This window comes from Phocoena sinus, chromosome 18 (assembly GCF_008692025.1).
Source record: "Phocoena sinus isolate mPhoSin1 chromosome 18, mPhoSin1.pri, whole genome shotgun sequence".
Classification (NCBI taxonomy): domain Eukaryota; kingdom Metazoa; phylum Chordata; class Mammalia; order Artiodactyla; family Phocoenidae; genus Phocoena; species Phocoena sinus.
The window spans coordinates 532652-558759 of record NC_045780.1 but is presented as its reverse complement, the minus strand read 5'-3'; the positions used below and the strand labels follow the sequence as shown (position 1 = coordinate 558759).

The 26108-nt window shown below is 41.1% G+C and overlaps 1 protein-coding gene across 10 annotated transcripts in view; it reads left to right on the top strand.

Moving 5' to 3' along the window:
* Positions 1 to 488: 488 nt before the first annotated feature.
* The window catches only part of ZMYM5 (zinc finger MYM-type containing 5), a 33811-nt gene continuing 8191 nt past the window's right edge, over positions 489 to 26108 (top strand). The window contains exons 1-8 of one of the 10 annotated variants that reach the window (XM_032611289.1): positions 644 to 765; positions 1572 to 1640; positions 3587 to 3677; positions 8881 to 9370; positions 9609 to 9702; positions 20513 to 20798; positions 21495 to 21657; positions 22958 to 23170. In XM_032611289.1, the coding sequence (XP_032467180.1) occupies positions 8960 to 9370; positions 9609 to 9702; positions 20513 to 20798; positions 21495 to 21657; positions 22958 to 23170 (1167 nt within the window). In that variant the 5' untranslated portion in view covers positions 644 to 765; positions 1572 to 1640; positions 3587 to 3677; positions 8881 to 8959. Of the gene's footprint in view, positions 766 to 786; positions 939 to 1571; positions 1641 to 3586; positions 3678 to 7831; positions 9371 to 9608; positions 9703 to 20078; positions 20799 to 21494; positions 21658 to 22957; positions 23171 to 26108 lie in introns of those variants that run through there. The other 9 variants (XM_032611288.1, XR_004346681.1, XM_032611286.1 and 6 more) reach the window with 9 other exon arrangements.

Below are 26108 nucleotides of genomic sequence, written 5' to 3'. Positions count from 1 at the left end.
CTCCCCACCGGGCTGAGGCGAGGGAGAGCGCTTCCAGCCTTCGGAGCGCGCGGGCACCCCCGCCGCCGGCCTCTCGGCCCCCGGCTCCCGCCCGCGTCGCCGCAGCCCCTGCCCGCTCGGCCCTCACGGGGCTCCCAGACACTGGACAGGGAGGGGGTGGGGGACATCGAGGCCGCGGCGATCCTCGGGCGGCGTCCCTCGCAGACGCTGCGGGGGCAGGCGGCCCGGCTCAGGCCCTCGGGTCGCCCGGGGCCAAGCCGAGGCAGGTGCACCGGACACGCGCGTCTGCGACCCTACTCTCACGGGTCGGGCTGGGGTGGGGCCGGGGAAGGAGGAGGTGGGGGTGGAATAGAGGTGCGGGGGTGTAGCCTGTGCCTGATGGACAGGGCGTCGGACCACCCCCTCGAGGGGGCGTCCTGGAGGCAGGTGGGCGCAGCCAATGGGCGGGCCCGAGCCGCCCGGCCCGCCCTCTCCTGCCCTCAATGAGGGCGTGGGGGGCGGGGCCTTCCGGGCCGCGACGCTGCAGTCGCAGCGTTCGCCTCCTCACCAGCGCTAAAGCCGGGACTGGACCGAGCGGAGTTGCGCTTGTTGAAAGGCGCGGGGTGTGGGGGCGGGGAGGTTCGTTCCGCGAAGCCGCAGCCAGAACCGGGTGAGGCTTGTCTCCGCCTAGTCTCCAGCACAGAACCGCCGACAGTGGGGTTGGCCGGGAGCGGCGCAGCCTCCGGAGGCGGAGGCGGAGGCGGAGGCGCCGGGAGGCGGAGATGGGTGAGGGCGGCCCCCGGAGCCTCCCACTGACGCGGGACAGGCGCCCCGCGGCGCGGCCGCAGTCGCAGCTAGCGCGTCGGGGCCTCGGGCTGCCGGCGGCTCCGCTGATGTCCCAGGCGCCTTGGCGGGCGGCCCGCGGGCTGCAGGAGTGCGGGCGCGGCCGCGAGGGCCTGGTGAGGCGGCCGCCGGCGGCGGGGGTCGCTCGGGGCCGTCCGGGGCGGGGGCCGGCGGCGCGGGGGAGGTGCGCCTCCGTGCGTGCTCGGGGCCGCGCTCGCACCGTCCCGGCGGCGGCGACGGCGCGAGGTCCCCAAGTTTGGCGGCGAGGGCGCGGGCCCCCCCCGCACCGGTCCCCTCCTCTGCCGCCGGGGCCGCGGCGCGCCGCGTCTTCTCGTCACAGTTTATCTGGGCGAGTTTCTAATGGCGGACGCGGAGCGGGCAGGTCTCGGGCTCCGGGCCAGTGCGGGGGTTTCCGCCCCGCGGCGACGCGAGTTGCCCGCGAGTGGGTCCGGGCGCGACGGGGCCGGCGGAGGGTGGGCAGCATAGGGGGCTAGGATTCCCCGCTGGCGTCCAGATTGCGCTCGCCCTCCACCTCCCTCCTGGTGTTCATAGGGACCGTGTAGTCTCTTGTGGTCGTGGCGGGGCCTTGCTGTTTGTACCTGGCGTTTCGGCGGCATTGCGTTGGGGGAGGGGGGAGAACGCGGAGACGCCTTGACCTCTTGTCCCTTTGCTCCGTCTCGCTGGTGGTTACGAACCGGTGCTGCGTCCAGGTTGGCTGGCACTAAATCATTTGTCATTTTTCGTTCTAGGACCAGGAATCGCCTTCAGGCCAGTCTGGTGGACGTTTGTCTGAAGCTGAGGAGGACCGCGCCGCCACTGTGAGTAGTTGTCCCCGCGTTTCTGTCCAGTACCGTGAGCGCCGCGCCAGGGTGCGCCTCTGTGGCGCTGGCCTTTCTCTTACCTTCAGCGGGTTTCTGGGGCGGGCCCTGTCGCCATAGCCAGGCCAGGCTGATCCCTGGGAACGCACTGGGAGCGGGCGCTGACATTTTACACCGCTTGTATTCTCTAGGGTTCTAAAACAAGAGTTAAAGGTAGCTCCGTTTTTAATGCTTTCTGGTTAGCTTTGGGGTTTTTTTATTGGCTTTCTTATGGATAGAAATAATTTTTTTCTTCATCGCTGGATTAAGAAAAATTACTGAATGTACTGTTGTCAGGTCGACGGAGGCGATACTTCTGTGTGAGTTTGTCGTCCCTTTGAGGAAGATTTATTTGTGTTTACGCACCCTGGCAGCTCTCTAGCCAGGGTCAAGTCAGGAGATAGTCTTTAAAAAAAAAAAAAAAAGAGGAGATAATCTAGTTCTCACTCTAGCCGTGATTCTGAGACTGACCACGGAATTGGTAGTGACAGCCTCCATTATGAAGTTAATGTGTTGTTTCCTTGTTACTAAGAAGTAACCTATGTGCTGTTCACTTTGGTACAATAAAATGCCCAGTGCTCTGTCAGCTGTTCAGTTATTGGCTTTAACACCAATCCTTGCCTGAATCAGTAATTTTATTAAGAGTCTGAAAATGATGATTTTTTTTTTTTTTTCTAAATCTGATTCTCCATGTATTGTCTGGGATTCTGTATAGTCTTAGGTCCTGCCTATTTTGTCCTTTTGGATCAGTTTTCCACTGGTCATCAAAAAGAAACCTGTGATTAGTGCATCTCTCATAGTAGTGTCCCTGCCTTCCCTCTGCCCTTGTAAATCCTTGACAAACTTGGCTTTGCACGTAGGCTGTTAGGCGTCACAGCACACTTCATTAGTTAGACAGCTTTTAGGAATGGATATTGTTTCAACTGGGTAATGTTCATAGGATATCTGAAGTGCTGATATTTCACGTTACTTGATAGTTTTGTGAGATGAAGGGATGTGGGTAGGATGCTAGAGCTATGAGGGACTTTCATAGGGAAAGGGAACTAGCGGGGACTTAAAGACTGGCAGGAGATCAAGTCACTGACTCAGGTATTACCACTTAGAAAAGCCACTTTTCTCAGCAGTGTGTTCCTAGCGTAGTTGAGCGCAGTGTGCAAAGGACTAGGTTTAGTGCCAGCCAAATTGGGGTTCACATCTCTGCTCTCTTACTACTTTGGCAAGTGCAAACTAAATAAGTCAATAAATGCATCTTTATAAATGCACGTCTTATTCAATTAAATACATTTTTATTATGCACATTTTATAAGTGAGTAAATTGTGTCTGTCTTCCCGATTGCTATGAAGATTGTAAATCGCCGCCTAGCCCATAAGTTATGTGGGACACACACACACACACACACACACACACACACACACAGTTAATGGTGGCTGCAATTCTTATCTTTGTTTTGTTTCCTGATATTTCTTCCGCTTTATCTTTCAACCCTTTTACTGAGTTTTCCATTTCTGCTAAGCTTTTCATTTCCCAAAGCTCTTTTTTATACTAGAAATATTAGTTTTATATGGTCTTTTGCTTGTCATGTATCTGTCTAGAGTACTAATAGTTTGTGGGTTTTCATTTTACGTTTTCTTTTTCCTGCCTTTTTTTCTTTCCTTTGTGTTTGTTTGTTTGTTTTTTCTCTTTTAACAACTAATTTTCTCATTAGAAGCTTTTTCCAGATAGTTCATAATTCTTGACAGGTCTACTCAAGATTAAGAATTGGGAAATGGAGAATAGATTGGAAGAGTGAATGGAACTTTCAGCTTGGAGCTTCACTGTAGGATGGTTCTTTTTTGGCCAGTTGATGGAGAATCTTTAAAGTCGTTATTTTTAGGTCTTTCCTTTTTTCGTGTTCCTAATTCCACAGAAAGGAGTGTTTCTGAGAAAGAAGTTTTCCAGGGAATAATAGTCTGCTGCTTGCAAGATAGAAGTCTGGATGCCAGCTCTCTGGAAATCAAGTGAGAGAGGGGGCATTTCATATGCATGCTATTGAAGCATTCACCAGTGCCTGGTGAACCTGAGACAAAAACCTTATGTTCTATTCTCTCCAAAGAATAAAAGTCTAGAACTTGGGCCAGGGTGTCATCACCAAAATAGAGGGAGGGAAGGGATTTGGGATTTCACATCCTCCTGTTTTAGCCACCTGCTCCTTAGTCCCGTGATATCTGGAGCTATAGGCTTTGAGCCTCGTGAAGATTCTGAGCATAAGTCGGGATATTTCTCAGCCTTTTCCATCATTATTTTAGAGTTTGGCTATCTCAGCAGAGTTGGTTAACTGCTTATCCACCTGCTCTTTAGCTTATCAAATTTTGTTCCTTTTGTTTCTTCTTTTTGTTTTTCTTTTCCTTGTCAGTAGGAACTTTACTGTTGTTATGGGGGTTTTAGAAGGGATTGAAGTTAGTTGTGTGTGATCAGTCTACAATCTTAATCCCTACCAGGCTATTGATTTCTAGATAGTAGTTTTGTATTTAGACACTTAAGTAATTCTCTTGCTGTTTGTCATAACTGTTCATTTGATTTTTCTTTTTTCCTGTTTCATTACATTTGTGAGTAAAACCTCCAGAATCATCATATATTTTTATTTTGTTTCTGATTTTAAATGGGAATGCTTGTAGTATATACTCACTACCATGAAGCTGGCTTTGGAATTGATATTATTTTTAGGTAAATATATAAATATTTTAATATTAAGAAAGATCTGTTCTGTGACAATATTAAGTCCAGAGGTGCTGTAGAACATGTCATAAAACTCATTAGTGTTCAACAGGTTTTTGTAGCATGCATCCTTTATCTTTTATAGAGCCGCAAAAATATAGGTGTGCTTATAGGTGGCCAAAAAATAAACCTTTGGGGCTTCCCTGGTGGCGCAGTGGTTGAGAGTCCGCCTGCCGATGCAGGGGACACGGGTTCGTGCCCCGGTCCGGGAAGATCCCACGTGCCGCGGAGCGGCTGGGCCCGTGAGCCATGGCCGCTGAGCCTGCGCGTCCGGAGCCTGTCCTCCGCAACGGGAGAGGCCACAGCAGTGAGAGGCCCGCGTAACGCATAAAAAAAAAAAAAAAAAAAAAATAAACCTTTGAAGCAATAATTAAATAATTGAATATACTTTCTTGGTGATTTTAACATTTGAAGACTCATGAGCAGGTTAGTTTACCGTTCTCGTCACATACTAATCTTGTCATATTAATATCTCACCATTTCTACTTTAGCAGCTGTTTTTTTAACTGATTCGTTTTAATATGTAAGTTTTACTTAATTGTACACAAACATAATTGAATATTGAATGGCTACTAAATTATTCAATTGTTTTTTTTTTTTTAATAGAAGGTGATCTCAGGAAAATTCATGATACTCAGTTATATCTTAAGAATTCAGCAGAAATTTTTGCAACTTTAAAAAACCATATTTAAGGGGCTTCCCTGGTGGCGCAGTGGTTGAGAGTCCGCCTGCCAATGCAGGGAACGTGGGTTCGTGCCCCTGTCCGGGAAGATCCCACATGCTGCCGAGCGGCTGGGCCCGTGAGCTATGGCCGCTGAGCCTGCGCGTCCGGGGCCTGTGCTCCGCAACGGGAGAGGCCACGACAGTGAGAGGCCTGCGTACTGCAAAAAAAAAACAACATATTTAAAAAACTAACACTGAACTGCACACTTAAAAATGATTAAAATGGCATTTTATGTTGTATATATTTTACCATAATTTTTGAAAAAAAAGATAATTGTAGCAACCTTTAGGAAATAAAAACTGCTGAGATGTTACTAAAAGTAAACACAATAGGGCAAACTACCCTTATTTGTGTCTTTGTTTTACTGTTAACTCTTGTTTTTACCCCTAATTAAATACCTTCTTAACTTTGCAGGGTTGTTACCCATAACCTAGAGATAGTTTGCGTTTAAGAGTCTTGCTCGGGTTTCAGCCTAACTTTCTGTTCTTAGGACAACTTTTTTTTTGGCTGCACTGCGAGGCTTGTGGGATCTGTTTCCCGACCAGGGATTGAACCATGGGCCACAGCAATGAAAGCCTGGAATCCTAACCACTAGGCCACCAGGGAACGCCCATTAGATTCTGCACTTCTCTGTGTGGATTTTCCTTTGATTTTATATTAATTTTCATTGCATCAAAATGAAGATCAATTAAACATTAAATGGTTGTAGATGAATAAGATACCACAGGAAGAGTAGGTAAATATTTAAGATTAACTAGACATTTGTTGAAATCCTAAGGTGTAGGCAAAGTATTTGCCTGAATACCCTCTCAGTGGAGAGGGATTTAACATTTTTTGCACTCTGTAATATGTCCAGGCAGAGAGACTAGGGACTTGCAAGTTCACTTATCACAATTAAAACCTCAGAGTCCTTTTTATCCCCATTTGCAGTTTATAGTTTAGAAAAGTAAAACTCAATGAAGTGAGGTAATTGGCTCAGTGTCTTAGCTAAACTATAACTTTTTCTCTTTTTAGATAATGTTATAGAAATGGTTAAAACTTTTTTGTAGTCTTATGTTTATGGAATTAAGAAAGTGTTTGACGGTTAAATTATATACACAATGACTTCTTTTTTTTTTTTTTGGCGGTACGCGGGCCTCTCACTGTTGTGGCCTCTCCCGCTGTGGAGCACAGGCTCCGGACGCGCAGGCTCAGCGGCCATGGCTCACGCGCCCAGCCGCTCCGCGGCATGTGGGATCCTCCCGGACCGGGGCACGAACCCTGTCCCCTGCATCGGCAGGCGGACTCTCAACCACTGCGCCACCAGGGAAGCCCCACAATGACTTCTACTAGTGGTTAGGGTTAGGTTTTAATTTTTTTACAATCTGGATTTTTTTTTTTTTTTTTTTTTTTTTTTTGCATTACGCGGGCCTCTCACTGTTGTGGCCTCTCCCGTTGCGGAGCACAGGCTCTGGACGCGCAGGCTCAGTGGCCATGGCTCATGGGCCCAGCCGCTCCGCGGCATGTGGGATCTTCCCAGACCGGGGCACGAACCTGTGTCCCCTGCATCGGCAGGTGGACTCTGAACCACTGCGCCACCAGGGAAGCCCCTGGAATTTGAAAATAGGTGAATACTTAATCTTTTATCAGAAATAGATGACTACAATGAGCTGAGCATAAAGAATGCTCTTCCAGGGCTTCCCTGGTGGCGCAGTGGTTGAGAGTCCGCCTGCCGATGCAGGGGACACGGGTTCATGCCCCGGTCCGGGAAGATCCCACATGCCGTGGAGTGGCTGGGCCTGCGCGTCCGGAGACTGTGCTCTGCAACGGGAGAGGCCACAGCAGTGAGAGGCCTGCGTACTGCAAAAAAAAAAAAAAAAAAAAAAAAGAATGCTCTTCCTGTTATTTCCTTTGGGAAGATTAAAATAGGGCCTAACAGCCACCAGAGGGTACTGTGGAGTCAGCTATAGCTCTTTTCCAGAAATTGTTCTTTTTTGTTCTAGGTTTATTCAAATACAGAAAAGACAGAGAGAATTCGTATGTAACAGCTCTTACATTTCATAATTCAGTTTAGGCTGAATTATTGCCTCTTTTCTCTGAAAATCAACCACATAATAAGCTTACTGGATGAGTGTTAACCATGATCCTAATTTTTGTATTTCCTTTATAACCCTTTTAAACTGGTTCCTTAGATTTGTTATTTATCTTTGAACTAGAGTTATTTGAATGTTGATTTTGTTTTAATGAATTCACTCATCTTAATAAAACAAGTAATTTTAAAAAAAATTGTATACAGTAATTGCATATAATGTAGTGGCTGTGAAATAGATTATAGAGTCACATTTCTTGGATTTGAGTCCTGACTCTACCCTTTCCAGCAGTGGAGACTTGGACGGGCCAGGTGGATTACTTATCTTCTTATCTTCTGAGTCTTAGTTTCCTGATGGGTAAAATGGGAAAAAGAATAGTTCCTGCCTCACCTTTATAAGCATTTACTGCATTGCTGTATTTAACGGCATAGCACCTATTAAGAATAAACATTACCGAATGTATGACTGTAAGTACTATCACTTAAAATTAGTTGGGGAAATTTTAGAATAGAATGTTACTTAGTATATTTCAATATGAGATGTTTAAAATTGAATGATGACTGCTGTATGAGTGACTTTTCTTTATTATTCAACACCCATACAGATCCTACCTCCTTCACTGTCTTGAGCTTCTAAGAAAATTGAAGCCAGGATGTATAAACTTACCTCAGCTTTCCATCTATTATTTCTACATACTTATATACGTTCTAATTACAACTGGACAAAACCTTGAACAGCATGGGTTTGGACTGCATGGATCCACTTATACATAGATTTTTTTCAGTAAATACTATAGTACTGCACGATCCAGAGTTGGTTGAATCTGCGGATATGGAACCTTGGATTCGGAGGGCTAACTGTGGGACTTGAGCATCCGTGGATATCCTGGGACCAGTCCCTCCGTGGACACCAAGGGACAGCCATACACTTACCTTTTCCCCTCTCACTTTTGAGATAAAGGAGACTTTTGTTCATGATCAGTTTCACCACCAGCTGTGCACGCATCCTCCTCTTCCTCTTCTCTCATCTGCTTTCAGAGCTGTGCTTCATTGGTCGGTCCCGTCTCCAGATTCTTCCAACTATGTCTCTGCTGGATCCTTTCGTTTGTCATTCTCTAGTGCATAGTAGGTACACAGAGGTGTTTGCTGAATAAAACAAAGTGGCTAAGAATTTGGAGCCTAGAGTTAGAGCCCTGAGTTTCAGTCCTATTTGGCCTTACCCAGATTCGTTTCCTAATCTGTAAAATGAATTAAATTATATCTACATCATGGGTTTTTCAGAATTTTGTATAAAAAACCTATAGCATAGTGTCTGGTGATTCCTCAACAAGGACAAAAAAAAAAAGATTCAGAAAGGTTTAATGTTGGAAGCAGAGAATTTGAAAAAACAATGACAGAAGACCCTAGGGAAATAGAATTTGGACAATATCATAGTCATTTTAGTAGATAAAGGTATATTTAGTATAATGATTGTTTTTGGACCCTGAGTTATTGGTAATTGATGGAATTATTTTGAACAATTTTCTGTTTCAAGGAAGGACTTAGATAAAATCACATAAAATAATTTAAAATTTCACTTGTGCTATTTAATTGCAATAAAATGCAATGATTACAGTACACTAGAACTTTTTTTTCTCTTCTCTCTGTGTTATAGGTTCTTTGGCATAGATAAATGTTCAGCGGGAGGATTAGACTTGACTGAACAGACCCCTGTCTTATTAGGGAGTAAAGCCATGGCAGCTAGTCTCATGGACGTGGCATTGGGTGACCCAGCTAGTCCTTTAGTTAATAGATCTAGGAACTCGTCAGCAGAGGACGATGATGATGATGTTGTATTTATTGAATCTATACAACCTCCTTCAAGTTCTGCACCAATAATAGCTGATCAAAGAAATTTTATATTTGCTGCATCAAGAAATGAAAAGCTACAAGGAAATTATTCCATAATTCTTCCTTCCTCAAGAGGTTTGGCTTCTCAGAAGGGAAGTGTAAGTGAGACAATTGTCATTGATGATGAAGAAGACATGGAAACAAATGGAAAGGAAAAGACAATTTCTTCTAGTTTTATTGAATGGGCACTTCCTGGAAGTCAAAACAGAACCAAAGATTTGGATTTCTCCACTTCCAGTCTTTCAAGAAGTAAGGTAAATGCTGGAATGGGTAATGGTGTTATCACTACAGAATCGACTCTGAAATTCATATTACTAATGTTACAACCTTAGAAACAGGTATTAAGCTCTGAATGATGGGCGAGATATGAACTTAACAATTACAAATATAACATCACTATAGAATACCAGCTTGGGAGATGTCGCTAACGGACTGCAGTCGAGTAACTTTGGTGTTAATATGCAAACATACACCCCGTCTTTAACTTCACAGACCAAGACTGCTGTAGGACCTTTTAATCCTGGTAGAATGAATGTGGCAGGAGACGTTTTTCAGAACGGAGGATTTACAGCTCATCACAATCCTGGTAAGCAGTAAGTGATACTAAATATTTTCTTTCCACACTAAGTAAATAAACTTTTGGCTGTTACTTTTAGTACCTATGTCTATTTTATTCTATATGTGAAATATTTTTTGTTAACTTTCATATTAAAATAGAATTTTTTGCTAAATAAAACTGTGCAGTCTACTCTATTTTACCCAATGTGATTTATATGTGAAGTGTTTTAATTGAAAACTCCCATAACTACTACCTCCATCTTTGTTTACTAGCATCTTTATTTTAATGTAAAAGTCATAGAATAAAAGGATGGATAGTGAACTAAAGGATTAAAGTAATATTACATAACAATTAAATTTTATTTAATTTGTAATTACATAATCTGACCTTTCAATTTTTGCTTTTCAAGTGTTTACTTTTAGACTGCTTGTCTCTGATTTTTGGTTTTAAATCAGCATTTTATTAGTTGCTTCATTTTAAATTTAGAAAACTTTCTTACCTTTAAATCAGAGACTTGTTTTTTTCCCCTATTTTTTGGCCGCACCACATGGCATACAGGATCTTAGTTCCCTGACCAGGGATTGAACCCCTGCAGTGGAAGCACTGAGTCTTAACCAGTGGACCGCCAGGAAAGTCCCAAATCAGATATCTGTATTTTAAAGACTCTTATGAGGCCAGTTGTGTTCTGGTAAAATATAATGAAAGTTATTTAAAATTTAGCAAATCTTTTTTGTGGATTTTTCATGACTTGGTGTGCTGTTTGTTTTTTCAGGTTTTTGTTTGTGTTTGTGTTTGTTTGTTTTGGGTCATTTTAGTGCTTTTAGCTATTGACCAACTTAGAATTTTAGGAAAGGACTGGAAAGTAATTAGAACTAAGAACCGAATCACTTGTTGTTTTAATGGAATGCTAGTATTTTTTTTTCTTAAAAAATTTTTTTTAATTAATCTTTTTCTCTGGTTATGAGAACATTACAGAACATTTGAAGGAAATCATAGTTAGAAATAAGAAAATAGTATCTGTCACCTACCTTACTAAGTAGAAGTGACTGACAACTTAAAATGTTGGTTTGTTTGCTTTCAGTCTTTTGCCTCTGTGGTTCTAAAAACAGAATTTAGAGCATATTGTATTTAGTTTTGTGTTCTCTTGATTTATTTAATCTAAATTTTATTTTATTTATTTATTTGCGGTACGCGGGCCTCTCACTGTTGTGGCCTCTCCCGTTGCGGAGCACAGGCTCTGGACACGCAGGCTCAGCGGCCATGGCTCACGGGCCCAGCCACTCCGCGGCATGTGGGATCTTCCTGGACCGGGGCACGAACCCGCGTCCCCTGCATCGGCAGGCGGACTCTCAACCACTACGCCACCAGGGAAGCCCCTGTTATGTCATTTTAAAAGTAGAGGTTTCAGTGGCTATAAGATATTCCTTTGTCTGAGATATTTATTCCTCTACTTTTTAAGCATTTATATGGCTTTTCATTTTTTACTATTGAAACTCTACACACTAAATGTCTTCGTTTATATTGTTTATTAATTTCTATAGGACAGTTCTCAAACTTTTTGGTCTCAGTTTCACTCTTGGAAGTGATTGAAGATCCCAAAGTTTTTTGTTTTGTTTTTAATCTGTTATCATACTAGAAATTAAAACAAATTTAAAAGGTATTTATTCATTTAACAAAAGTATGTGACATATTTTTGATGAAAGATAACTACTTTCACTAAAGAAATTTAGTGAAAAGTGATGTGTTACAGTTACAGAAATCTTTTTTAAAAATTTTTTTATAAAGCATTTTATTTTTTAAATTTTATTTATTTATTTATTTTTGGCTGTGTTGGGTCTTCGTTTCTGTGCGAGGGCTTTCTCTAGTTGCATTGAGTGGGGGCCACTCTTCATCGCGGTGCGTGGGCCTCTCACTATCATGGCCTCTCTTGTTGCAGAGCACAGGCTCCAGACGTACAGGCTCCAGACGTGCAGGCTCAGTAGTTGTGGCCCACTGGCCTAGTTGCTCCGCGGCATGTGAGATCTTCCCAGACCAGGGCTTGAACCCGTGTCCCCTGCATTAGCAGGCAGATTCTCAACCACTGCGCCACCAGGAAAGCCCCACAAATTTTTTGGAAGTCTGGCTTGATAGAAAACAGCAAGGTATATCTAGCTCCTCAAATCTAGTTCTACATTGAATGTGTTGCAATATCTTCTTTTGTTTGAAGTATAAGAAGAAAATCTGGCCTCACATACATATGTGGCTGTAGAATGGAACAATATTTTAGTAACCTTTTTAGTTAATTATGGATAGTTTTTTCCTTTTCCTTTTGACACAGCACCAAAACTTGAGAAGTGGTAGTTTCTTAAAAGTTCTTACAGTGTGGAATCTGAAACTATATAATGAACTTTTCATGCTTTATTACATTAAAATTCATTTATCTTTGAATGAATTTTACCTTTGTATGATTTGGTAACATTGTGCTTTAATTATTTGGAAAGTGTTGATTCACTGAGTTACCTAGGTCTTCTAAATGTTGACACCTTAGAAAGCTGTCATGCTAGCAGTGGTGGATGCAGGTTTTCAAAGATTCTGATTTTCACTCGAAAGCTCAAATTTTCTCACTGGCAACAAATACTGTTATTTTTTTGAAGTGAAAGGCTTATTTTAAGAAAATGTCAATAACCAGTTTGTTTTGTCATTCCTTTAAGGCTAGTTCAGCTTGCAGTGCAACAATTTTACAAGTGCTTTTCCACTCTTTCTCATTGTTCTTTGGTATGAAACAAGTGGCTTCTGGATGCTTCCCTGTTCATCATACAGAGTATTAAGATGTAGTCAGAGGCTGAAATTCAGTAAAATTAATACTAATTTTTACCTTTTCACTAAAGTCTTCTGTTGCATAATAAATAATTTCACTGGCCTTTGTCCCTGGTTCTTGGGGGAGAGAATAAATCCTTGAAATTTACCAGATTCCTAATAACTAATGATTAAGGCTGAGGGTCACCAGAAAGACCAACCATGTGATTTGAGTGTTGGGCCTTTGAGCCAGCCCAGCCTCCATGGAGGAGAGAGAGGCTGGAGATTGAGTCCAGTCACACGCAGCGAATAATCCCACCAGTCACATCCACACGATGAAACCCAATAAAAACTCATCTGTGCCGGGTAGGTGACGCTATCCGCTTCCTCAGAGAGAAGGCACAGAAGCTCTGGCATTGGGACCCTTCCTCACCCCGTATGTCTCTTCATTTGGCTGGTCCTGATTTGTATCCTTTAAATAAAACTGATCATAAGTATAGAGCTTTCTTGAGTTCCCTGAATCATTCTAGCTAATTATTGAATCTGAAGGGGCCTTAGGAACCTCCCAGATTTACAGCCAGTTGGCCAGAAGTCCAGGTGGCATGTAAATTGAGGGCAGTCTTGTGGACTCTGCCTTCAAAATGGGGGCTGGTGCTGACTCCAGGTAGTTATAGCATCAGAATTGTGTTGACCAGTTGTTGTTGGAAGAACAATAGGAAGTACAGGTGCTACTTTTTCTTTCTTTTGTGCAAGTGCCTGATAGTGAAGAAAATTTTACTAGTACAGTTTGGTTCCACTGCCAGCAGTTTTACCTAACATCGTTGCTTCTGCACCATTAGTGCAGATGCCAACACCATGAAAAAGGCACATAATCTTAGTTTTATTATGGAAATAGTTTGGCCTGGCAGATCCCCTTTTATTTCTTATGTAATGTTGAGTAGAAGTGATCAGAGTATAAAGTCTTGTCTTGTTCTTTTTTTTGTTGACCATGCCTCGCGGCTTGCGAGATCTTAGTTCCCTAACCAGGGATTGAACCCCAGGCCCTCAGCAGTGAAAGCGCCTTCTGTGGTCTTGTTCTTGACCTGGGGTGGAGGGGAAACATTTGACATTTCATCATTTAGCGTATTCGCTTATGTCAAACATAGTAAGCTTTTTATGTTCATAATTTATTTAATAGCTTGTGTCTAGTCTTTGCAGTTATAAACAGGTTTCTCATGAATATCTCTTAAGTTTGTCACACATATTTTCTAGTGAAAAGTTTCTGTAGGTGAAATTGCCGAGTCAAATGTCAACATATTTTTAAAGCTTTTCATGGTTAATACAGAATGGTCCTCACCAAAAAATTATGGGTTTTTTTTTTGTTGTTGTTGTTATAATGTAAGCTCTCCTCAGGGGTAGGAGTATTATTAATGTTTGCTAAACTGATCATTTAGAGGTGATATCCTCTTAATGATCATTGAACTTTTAAAAATACTTTTGCAGACTTTTTATGAATTTGTTCATTTATGTTTGTCATCTACTTATTACTATGTACATCTTTTGTTTATTAATTGAGTGAAACCTGAAAAATAATATAAAAAACTTGTGATTTCTATATTGAGTGATGTGTTAAGCTTAAAAGCGGTTGAAGATGATGTTGAAGACTTGGAATAATGTCCATTGAAAAGCATTCTTTTGGATCTCTGTTTCTTTCACTCTTCTTTTTAAAATTTTTTATTGCCGTGTAATTGATTTGTTTCTTTCACTCTTATTTTTTGCTTTGTAATTATTTCCTAAATTTTACATGTATATTTTTGCAAGCATGAATTACATCTTATGTACATATAAGCTCTTAAGTGAAGTTAAAGCCAGAAGGCTTGCCATGTATTTCTTTTATGTTTCAGCCTTGACCGTTTTTCACCTTCTGGAGTAAATTGAAGTTGTGTATTGAATGATGAAGTGGATCAATAACATGCTTTTCAATGTAAAAGCATAGCACATAGACTTAACTGTAAAAAAGCTTAACTTTTTTTAAGTATGCTTTTTAAGTAAGCTTAACTTTTTTTAAGTATGCTTTTTTACTTAACTGTAAAAAAGCATACTGTAGTTAGATGCTATACTGTTGCTCCACTCAAATTGTGGACATAATTGAGACTAGCAAAAGTTGTTTGAAAGTAGTTTTGACTGCTCTTGGATGTATTTTTATTCTTGTCATCCTTTTATCTCATTAATTCAAAACTGTATTTTATATTACAGTGATAATTTTCTCATGCCATGAGGTATCAATGATTTTAAAAAGTAACAGACAAAAAGCATTAAAGGACTCCCCTGACATTCATTCATATATATGAAGACGTTCTTAACTACATTTAAACTATTTTGTTTGTGCTGTGGCAATGAATTTCTGTTATCTCTGAAGTGTGGATGAATTTACAGTGTTCCTGGGTTCTCTAAAGTTCTATTTCGGGGGAAAAAAGTTACAGAATTATATCCTTTATTTATATATTTTATTATTTTAAAAAAAATAAATCTATTTATTTATTTATGGCTGAATTGGGTCTTCGTTGCTGTGCGCGGGCTTCTCATTGTGGTGGCTTCTTTTGTTGTAGAGTATGGGCTCTAGGCACGTGGGATTCAGTAGTTGTGGCTCGCAGGCTGTAGAGCTCAGGCTCAGTAGTTGTGGCGCACGGGCTTAGTTGCTCCACGGCATGTGAGATCTTCCCAGACCAGGGCTCGAACCCATGTCCCCTGCATTGGCAGGTGGATTCTTAACCACTGCGCCACCAGGGAGGCCCTATCCTTTAAATAATACCATTTGGCCCAGAATTCTAAAAAGAGGGTCTACAGAGTTGTCAGGTAAAGAGTGATGGTAAAGATGTGTCTGAAGCTTTCTGAAAGGTGGAGTCACTTGTCAAAAAGGAGTGTCTTCTTTTATTTATTTATTTATTTATTTATTTATTTATTTATTTATTTATTTATTTATTTATTTATTTATTTATTTATGGCTGTGTTGGGTCTTCGTTGCTGCCCACGGGCTTTCTGTAGTTGCAGTGAGCGGGGGCTGCTCTTCGTTGCGGTGCACGGGCTTCTCATTGCGGTGGCCTCTCTTGTTGCGGAGCACGGGCACAGGCTTCAGTAGTTGTGGCTCATGGGCTCTATAGCGCAGGCTAAGCAATTGTGGCACACTGGCCTAGTTCCTCTGCAGCATGTGGGATCTTCCTGGACCAGGGCTGGAACCCGTGTCCCCTGCATTGGCAGGCGGATTCTTAACCACTGCACCACCAGGGAAGCCCCAGGACTGTCTTCTCGTTGTTGCTCTTTTCACTCTGTTTAAGTTGGATGTAGCATAGTGAAAGCTGTCTAATTTTAGTATTAACCCTAAATTTTGTTTTTACTTGCTGTCAGCTTTTGTAAAATTAACCAATTTTACCAGAAGACTTACAGAATAATATGGTGACCATTGTATTACTATTGTAATTGTTGTTATTATTTAGAGTCAGAGCTCCCCCAGAGTGTCTTACTTTAGTTGCTGTGTGCTTCCCACTTCTATAGAATGAAGGATTTCCAGCACAGAAAAAAGAAAAAAAATAAGAGCAAGATGAGGATTTCTGGAGTTGAGTTATATTTGAATCTAGGGCTTAAGGGTTCAAATATTATCCTATAAAATTATGGCTCTGCATAAAGTACAAATAAAACTGTGTAATATCTTATGAAAATAAGATCATGTCCATTAGAATGGACCTTTGAGTCATTTAATCTTTTCATTAACCTTTAAGGTAGACTGTATTTCAGTGAAAGTTCTTCAGCCATCATGTATCTTTATGTAAACAGCAAAATTTCATCAAAGAAAATACTCAGACTTAGAAATTGTTCTTGCATCTGTGTTGTATTTTTGTTGGATTATAAACATCTCTGGCTATGATACTGATTCTAGGAAGTTCTTCTGATAATAATAGACTTTAGACTAATAATCGATAGGTAACTCCTGTCCCTCCTGCAGAGAATAATGGGGGACAGGGAGACAAAACATATAAAATATCGAAAGCATCACAGAGCTACAAATACACTAAAAAAATGTTTCTCATATCTGAGAAGGAGCCTCAGAGGAGTCATCTCTTACTTGGGGTTGCTTTTCTCTAACGGGTATGTGTTCAGTTCCAGAAAAGGCTGCTAAGAATCTAAGGGGAACTTTCAACAGACTCACAGGGGCCCACAAAGACGGACACTGATTTAAAAAATATATATATCAACCTTTGGATTGGGGATGCTAACATAATCCAGAGTCTTCAATTTTTTTTTTTCAGTTTTTCGTGTAAAACTATTAGGGATATGAGGAGGCAGGCCATGTAATGAAATAAGAGAAAAAGCAGACAATAGAAATGAACCCACAAGGGGCACAGGTACTAGGAGTATCAGACAGTCTACATTTTAGCTGTAGGTTTGGCACAGCTGAAGAGAGTGTGAATGAACTGGAATATGTATCAGAGTATTATCTAGACTGAGTCAGAACCAAAAGGGGGGACATACAGAAAAGAATGTAAGAGACTTAGGACATTTGATGAAAAGGACATGTAATTAATGTCCCAGAAAAAGAAAAAAAGAAATGAGGCAGAAGAGGTGTAACTGAGGATTTTCTAAAATGGAGAAAAACATCAACCCTTGAATTCGAGAACCTTTACAAATTCTGAGCAGGATAAATACCCAAGAGACCCTTAAGAGACATGTAGAGGAATCATAGTCAAAAATTGGAAGCAATCATCCGCCTGTAGATGGTAGCCTCCTTCTCCCCTGAGTAGCAAAGACTGCTCCCATGTCCTGCCTCCTGTCTGTCGTACACAGTAGGGTGTTGCTCCAGGAACTTTTGCGGTGGGCAATAAACCCAATAGCCCCTACCCAATAAACCTTTGATGTCCCCCCACCAAAAAAAAATTGGAAGCAATCGAAATGTCCATCAGCAGTAGAGTGATAAATAGTATCAGCCACACAATGGAATACTCAACAATGGAAACAGATGAACAACTACCTTCAGTGTGAATGAAACAGATGAGATGTTGAGACGAGGGTACACACTACGTGATTTCATATGCGAAGTTCAAAATAAGGCAGAACTTATCTTTGAAGTGAGGATACAGATGGCTTGTGGGAAAGGAGGGGAGTGACTGCGTGGAAAAGACATGAGGATCCTGGAAGTTTTCTGTGTGTTTATCTGGGTGGTGGTCATAGAAGTACATATTCATTGTGAAGATGGTCATTGAGCTGTGCACTTAAGATTATAAACTTCATGTGTATGTGTTACTCTTTAACAACTAAAAACCCCACTGAGACACTGAAGTAACTTCACTAGCAGACCAACACTAAAGAAATACTAAAAGGTTGTTCTTTAGGCAGAAGAGTTTAGATGCAGGAAGAAATCAAGAATCTGTAAAACTTGGGACTTCCCTTGTGGTCCAGTGGTTGAGAATCCGTCTCGCATTGCAGGAGGCGCCTCTTTGATCCCTGGTCGGGGGAACTAAGATCCCACATGCCGCAGGGCAACTGAGCCTGCGAGCTCTGGAGCCTGCGTGCCACAACTAGAGAGCCCGCACACCGCAACTAATGAGCCCACACGCCGCAACTAGGACCTGATGCAGCCAAAAAATAAGTAAATAAATAAAATAAAAAAGAATATCTAAAACTCAAATAGTGGATCTGGTACTTGCTGGAATTCTGGGCAAATCACCTCTAGCTTCTAGGCCTTAATTTTCCTTGCATATAAGGAGGGATTGGATTAAATCCTTCTGGGCCCCTTCTCGTAAAATTTATTCTGGGGATAGAGCATGGAAGAATTTGGTTGAGAGACCTTTTATTTTAGCAGTCCCCAACCTTTTTGGTGCCAGGGACTGGTTTTGTGGAAGACAGTTTTTCCACGGACGGTGGGGGGTGGAGGATGTTCCAGGAGGTGATGCAAGCGATGGGGGGATGGGGGGTGGCAGGTGAAGCTGTGCTCGTTTGGACTGCTACTGGTCCCAGGCCCCCAGGGGTTGGGGACCCTGTTTTATTTAGCCTGTAGACACTAACACGATAAAATAAGAATTTGATGAAATAAGAAACTTTGAAATTAGGAGAAATTCAATAGTTGCAGTATAAACAAAGAAAACATTTGCTTTATGTATGTATGCACCAATGCTAAAGTGAAAAACCCTGCAGAATCTATTGCGCGGTATAGTTGATGTCTCACTTTACACACTTATATATAACTCTGTCCCCTTTAAGCATGGGTAAGTGTACAAAATTAAAAAGCCCGGGGCTTCCCTGGTGGCGCAGTGGTCGAGAGTCCGCCTGCCGATGCAGGGGGCACGGGTTCGGGCCCCCATCCGGGAAGATCCCACATGCCGCAGAGTGACTGGGCCCGTGAGCTATGGCCGCTGAGCCTGCACGTCTGGAGCCTGTGCGCCGCAACGGGAGAGGCCACAACAGTGAGAGGCCCGCGTACTGCAAAAAAAAAATTAAAAAGCCCAGAGAATTCCCTGGTGGTCCAGTGGTTAGGACTTCACACATTCACTGCTGTGGGGCCAGGGTCAATCCCTGGTCGGGGAACTAAGATCCCACAAGCTGCGTGACGCGGCCAAAATAAAAACAAAAACAAAACTTTATGGAATATACTTCATATTTGCCAGCGTATCTTTCTGCGGAGTGAAAGAATTCCTTTGGTTACTTGTTCTGTTTTGGTTTTGCCTGTTAAGATAAAAATATCTGGAAAAGGACAAAATTAGAAGCAGCAATGGGTAGGAATTTAGAAGTAAAAACAGAGTTGTTAGTGTTGGTAGTATTATGAGGCGCTTAGAGCTATAATAGGTGGAGGGGCCATAGACCTTCACCTAACGACAAAAGCTGTGTTTGAAGAGAGATGACAGAATAATTCAGTGCTCTTGGGCCTTGTTTCTCAAAGCTTCACCATTACTCAAGAGGTAGTTAGAAATGCAGAATCTCAGGCCCCTCCCTAGACTTACTGATTTAGAATCTCTGTTTAAACAAGATTCCCAAGTGATCGTATGCATGTTAAGGTTTGAGAGGCACTGTTACCTGTACATAATATTGTACCATTTTGAAGCTAACAGTAATATATGATGGAGTCCCCGTGTGAAGGTAGGAAAGCTGGGTCTCCTGTGTAATCCACCACCTACACTGATGCCTGGGAAATAGTCTAGAAGGCTGGCAGGTAATTGTAGACAGAGTTGCCTTAAAATGCTATGTCTAAATTACATGTACTTGCAAGTATTTTGGAGGGCAGTGCACTAGTATCTACAAATTACTTGAAATACATAGAGAAGATAGATTATTTAGCAGGGTGAATAAATAGAAAACGTGATAAAGCAAAAAGTAAAATAGTATAAAATCTATATGATGGACATATTTTTCACAGTAAAATTCTTTCAGCTTTATATGCTTTAAATTTTTCATAATAAAATGTTAGGGGGGAAGCTGTTATGAAAATGGGTATCATACACCAGACTATAATCTTTATATTTGTATATTTGCTTTATTTTATAATGTATTAATACTTTTGTCTTAGAAAAGAAAAAGTGCCTTAGGAAGTACCCTGTTTACAGAACATAACGCTTTACTATATGCATTATCTCATGTAGTTTTTTTCTTCCCCTGCTGCACAGCTTGTGGGATCTTAGTTCCCCGACCAGGGATTGAACCTGGGCCATGGCAGTGAAAGCGCGCAGAGTCCTAACCACTGGACCTCCAGGGAAGTCCCTCTCATTTAGTCTTCATAACACTGATAGGTTGGGTATCATTGTGATTTGTAGCTGAGAATACCAAGACCTAGTTTAAATTACTTGCACAATCTCTAGCACAGAGGGTCTGGCTTGGAGATGCTGGCTACCGCATTGCACAATTCCGGGGCTGCCATTTCCAGTGTTGGCACAATAAAGCATCATTCACTTAGAGTACAAAGGGGAGAGTCCCCCTGGGGTTGTACAGCAAGGCTTCCTCACTATTCTCTCAGACTTGCGCAAAATGAAAAATTTAAATATTTTTCTGATGGGAGTTTTTAACTGTTCCGTGACTTTTCTTATGTGTTTTATTTTTTAAGATTCTTGGATCTCCCAGTCAGCATCCTTTCCCCGTAATCAGAAACAGCCAGGGGTGGATTCTTTATCACCAGTGGACTCACTTCCTAAACAGATCTCCCAGCCTTCTGTCCAACAGCAACCCACTAAACCAGCTAAAATCACTTGTGCAAACTGCAAAAAACCTTTACAGAAGGGACAGACAGCTTATCAGCGAAAAGGATCAGCTCACCTCTTCTGTTCTACCACCTGCCTCTCTTCCTTCTCTCATAAGCGTACTCCAAAGAAACGCAAGGTGACATGTAAAAAGTAAGCTGTACCTTTCAACATGCTCCCATATGATTGGATACTGGCAGTATGAATTTGTGTCCTGAATGTACTTAGAGAGTTGCGGAAGATTCATGGATAGAATTGATGCACAGGTTTCTTCAAGTTTATGGAGCTTGAGTTGTCCTAGCGTATGTCAGAGCTGTGGGTTATTTGTATTGTACTTACTCTTGGCAGGAAAATAGAGTTTAGGTATAGAAATAAATCAACCCTACCCCACCACTGCCTTTGCCTCACCCCCTTCCCCATCCTCTACCTTGGTTCTACCCGGTTGCTAACACCCTTTTTGAATGCTTCTAGAAGTCATAACCTGCGGCAAGGTTCTAAAGGTCATAACCTGTGACAACAAAATATTTTTATCTCTGAATATCTTACCATATTATTTAGGAACTGTTAGCAGTTAAACCAAAATGTGGATTTTTCTAGATCCAAAAATTATAGTTGATTCTTAGGATTAAATCATGAGAAAATGAAAAATGTCAATTATTGTTCATATATATTTGACTTTTATTAAAATGCAATGTTCTTAGGGAGTTCCCTGGTGGCCTAGTGATTAAGATTCTGGGCTTTCACTGCCATGGCCCGAGTTCAGTCCCTGGTGGGGGAAATGAGCCACTCAGCATGGCCAAAAAATAAGAATGCAGTGTTCTTAAATTGTGTCTATCCCTTGTGTTTCAGAGGTGCACCTGCAAAAAAGGCTACTCTTGTTCCTCAAGGGGAGTCAAGTGAATCCTTCCAAAAATTTTGTGGTACATCTTTGTCTCCCTATGAAGATAACCAGAATCTTCGAAAAAGAGTTCTGAATAAATCAAGATGTACAATCTGCAGTAAACTAACAGAGGTCTGTGATTTTATATCTTAAGTTATTATCTAGGTTCACAGCGATAATTTTAACTTTTAGGTGCTATTATATGTTCTGCCATCTACCTAATGGATGAGTCTTGAATCTACTCAGTGAAGTTGAAGGGAAGAATAAGCATATGTTAGAATTGTCTCATAACAAATGTCCCACCCCATAGTATGGGGGGTAATCATCCATTTGTGTGGAACTGAATGTACTCATAAAGAGAGCAATAGTTTTATGGTGGATTTTGTTCTTATTAGCCACAGTAAATGAAAATGTAGGTTCAGGACATGAAGGAAACAACCAGTCCTACAAGAACACGTAGAACAGGTGGAGTGAAAGTATGTAGGTCACTTCACACTTCTTAGGCGGTATTGCCATCTTCCCAGGCATCCAGGGAGTCCCCACTTAACATGGTCTTTGGTAACTGAATTTGGTCTGGATTACCCTGAAGCCGTGTAAATCCCAGACACAATTTTATCTCAGCTACCATAGAGCTGAGCAAAGCAAGAACTTAGGTATATACAGACTCCATCCTGAATGTGGGTGATACTGGTTCCCTTCGCCCACCCCCCCACCCCAATTTTCTAGGGCAGTGGAGTTTATAATACCTGCAAATTCCCAATCCACTTATTTTTAAGCAGGTCATATCAAAACCTGCTAACCATTTCTTGTAATTTTTTTTTATAAATTTATTTATTTTTTAAATTTGTTTTTGGCTGTGTTGGGTCTTTGTTGCTGCACATGGGCTTTCTCTAGTTGTGGCAAGTGGGGGCTACATTGTGGTTGCGCAGGCTTCTCATTGTGGTGGCTTCTCTTGTTGCAGAGCAGGGGCTCTGGGCGCGAGGGCTTCAGTAATTGCAGCACGTGGGCTCAGTAGTTGTGGCTCACAGGCTCTGGAGTGCAAGCTCAATAGTTGTGGGGCAAGGTCTCAGTTGCTCTGCAGCATGTGGGATCTTCCTGGACCAGGGCTCGAACCCACGTCCCCTGCATTGGCAGGCGGATTCTCAACCACTGCACCACCAGGGAAGCCCCTGTAATTCTTAAATGTCTGATTTTGTTGCTTTTTGTTCTATGAATCTTATTTTTCCTTTTATAAAATCAAAGCACAATTTTACAAAGAAATCAAAGATAAAAATGAAAGAATAGTGAAATGTGCTTTTGTAAAGTCTTTTACGTGAATGTTTCATCCACTGAGAAATTACTAAAGGTTCCTTATTTCTGTTGAAAAAACTAGGTATCTCGTGTATGGTGCTAATCCAGTTCATTTATTTAATAAATTGGTTTTTGTTTTTAGATTCGGCATGAAGTCAGCGTTAACAATGTAACACATAAGCTGTGCAGTAACCAGTGCTTTAACAAGTACAGGTTGGCCAATGGTCTAGTGATGAATTGCTGTGAGCAGTGTGGGGAGTACCTGCCCAGCAAAGGTGCTGGAAACAATCTCCTAGTCATTGAAGGTCAGCAGATGAGATTTTGCTGCCAAAGTTGTGTTAACAAATATAAACAGGTAATTCTTTTTTAATGAGTTTTAAATGATCAAGTTTGCAGTAACTTCTCCCTTGTTAGCTTACATGAAGCATATTTATCTTAGAATCTCATATGGTTCCATTTCTGTCAATCTCTCATCTCATACTCAAATGAGTATTAAAATTAATTGTTGTAAGTAAGCTTGTTTTAAGTCTTTATGTTTTGCAGACGTTACAATGAGTAATTCTTTTCTCTACCATTTTGCACTCCCACTGACAACTTGATAGTTCCAATTATTCTGTAGTCTCAACAAAATTTAGTGTTGTCTGTATTGATTTAATCTATTCTAGTGGGTATGAAATGATTATCTCATTGTGGTTTTAATTTCCTGATAACTACTGTTCCTTTCTCATCACTCATATATCTTCTTTTGTAAAGTATCCAAGTTTTAGCTCACTTTTTTTTATTGGATTGTCTTTCTATTATTGAGTTGTAGGAATTCTTTTTATATATTCTGGATACATATCTTTTATAAAATAAATGTGTTTGGAAGATTTTTCTCCTGGACAGTGTTTTGTCTTTTCGTTTTCCTAATGTTGGTTTTGAAAAGCCCAAGTTTTAAATTTTGATAAAGTCCAGTTTACTATTTGCCTTTCTGATTAGTACTTTTTGTGTCTTGTTTAGGGACTCTGCCTACCAAGGTTATGAAGATATTTACCTATGTTGTCTTCTATAAGCTTTTTAGTTTTAGATTTTATGTTTACATCTGTGATCCATCTCAAGTTAATTTTGTGTATGGTGTGAGGTAGGGATTAAGGAAATGTCATCTTCCTGATTTCAAGACATTAAAAACCTCAAAACATCGCATCATACACCATAAATTTGTACAGTTTTTATCAATTATACTTCAGTAAACCTGGGAAAAAAGACATTAAAAAGCCATAGTAATCAAGGTGGTATGGTATTGGCATATAAACAAATAGATCAATAGAATAGGCAGGCCAGAAATAGAAGCACACAAATACAGTCAGTTGATTTTAGAAGAAAGTACAAAATCATTTGGATAGGAAAAGCAAGGTTTTTTTCAGCAGGTGGTGCTGGAACAATTTTTTTTGTTGGTATGGACATAAATAAGCCAGACCTCAGATTATCCCACAAAAAAATTAATTAAAAAAATTAATTTAACATGGATCCTCAATGTAAAACCAGGAATGTTCTTAACCCCATTTCACTGGACGAGGGTTTAAATGGTTAGCTTTTAAGGAAAAGTAACTCTGAAGTGCGAGGCTTATTGCACAGTAGAGGAAACAGTGGATACCCATAGTTGATTTTTTAGTTTTTGCAAGGAAGGCTTATTTATGTTATCTTTATTATCTTCTTTGTATATATTATGCTTCATATTTAACAAAGCTTTTGGGTGCGGCTTATAGAAGATTGCAGTCATGTTATCGTTTCAAAAGAGTACATGTCAAAACTACCTTCTGCTTGAGGGCAGACGGCAGAAGCAAGAAGAACTACAATTCTGCAGCCTGTGGAAGGAAAGCCACATTCACAGAAAGATAAACAAAATGAAAAGGCAGAGGACTTTGTACCAGATGAAGGAACAAGATAAAACTCCAGAAAAACAACTAAATGAAGTGGAGATAGGCAACCTTCCAGAAAAAGAATTCAGAATAATGATAGTGAAGATGATCTAGGACCTCAGAAAAAGAATGGAGGCAAAGATCAAGAAGATGCAAGAAATATATAACAAAGACCTAGAAGAATTAAAGAACAAACACCTAGAGGAATTAAAGAACAACAGAGATGAACAATACAATAACTGAAATGAAAAATACACTAGGAGGAATCAGTAGCAGAATAACTGAGGCAGAAGAATGGGTAAGTGACCTGGAGGACAGAATAGTGGAATTCACTGCTGCAGAACAGAATAAAGAAAAAAGAATGAAAAGAAATGAAGGCAGCCCAAGAGACCTCTGGGACAACATTAAATGCAACAACATTCGCATTATAGGGGTTGTCCCAGAAGGAGAAGAGAGAGAGGAAGGACCCGAGAAAATATTTGAAGAGATTGTAGTCGAAAACTTCCCTAATATGGGAAAAGAAATAGCCACCAAAGTCCAGGAAGCACAGAGAGCCCCAGGCAGGATAAACCCAAGGAGAAACAAGCTGAGACACATAGTAATCAAACTGACAAAAATTAAAGGCAAAGAAAAATTCTTGAAAAGAACAAGGGAAAAACGACAAATAACATACAAGGGAACTCCCATAAGGTTAACAGCTGATTTCTCAGCAGAATACAAGCCAGAAGGGAGTGGCATGATACATTTAAACTGATAAAAGGGAAGAACCTACAACCAAGATTACCCGGCAAGGATCTCATTCAGATTCAATGGAGAAATCAAAAGCTTTACAGACAAACAAAAGCTAAGAGAATTCAGCACCACCAAACCAGCTCTACAGCAAATGCCAAAGGAACTTCTCTAAGTGGAAAACACAAGAGAAGAAAAGGACCTACAAAAACAAACGCATAACAATTAAGAAAATGGTCATAGGAACATCCACATAGATAATTACCTTAAACGTGAATGGATTAAATGCTCCAACTAAAAGACAGGCTCACTGAATGGTTACAGAAACAAGACCCATGTATATGCTGTCTACAAGAGACCCACTTCAGACCTAGACACACATACAGACTGAAAGTGAGGGGATGGAAAAAGATATTCCATGCAAATGTAAATCAAAAGAAAGCTGGAGTAGCAATACTCATATCAGATAAAATAGACTTTAAAATAATGTTACAAGAGACAAGGAAGGACACTACATAATGATCAAGGGATCAATCCAAGAAGAATTTATAAGAATTATAAATATGTATGCACCCAACATAGGAGCACCTCAATACATAAGGCAACTGCTAGCAGCTATAAAAGAGGAAATCGACAGTAACACAATAATAGTGGGGGGCTTTAACA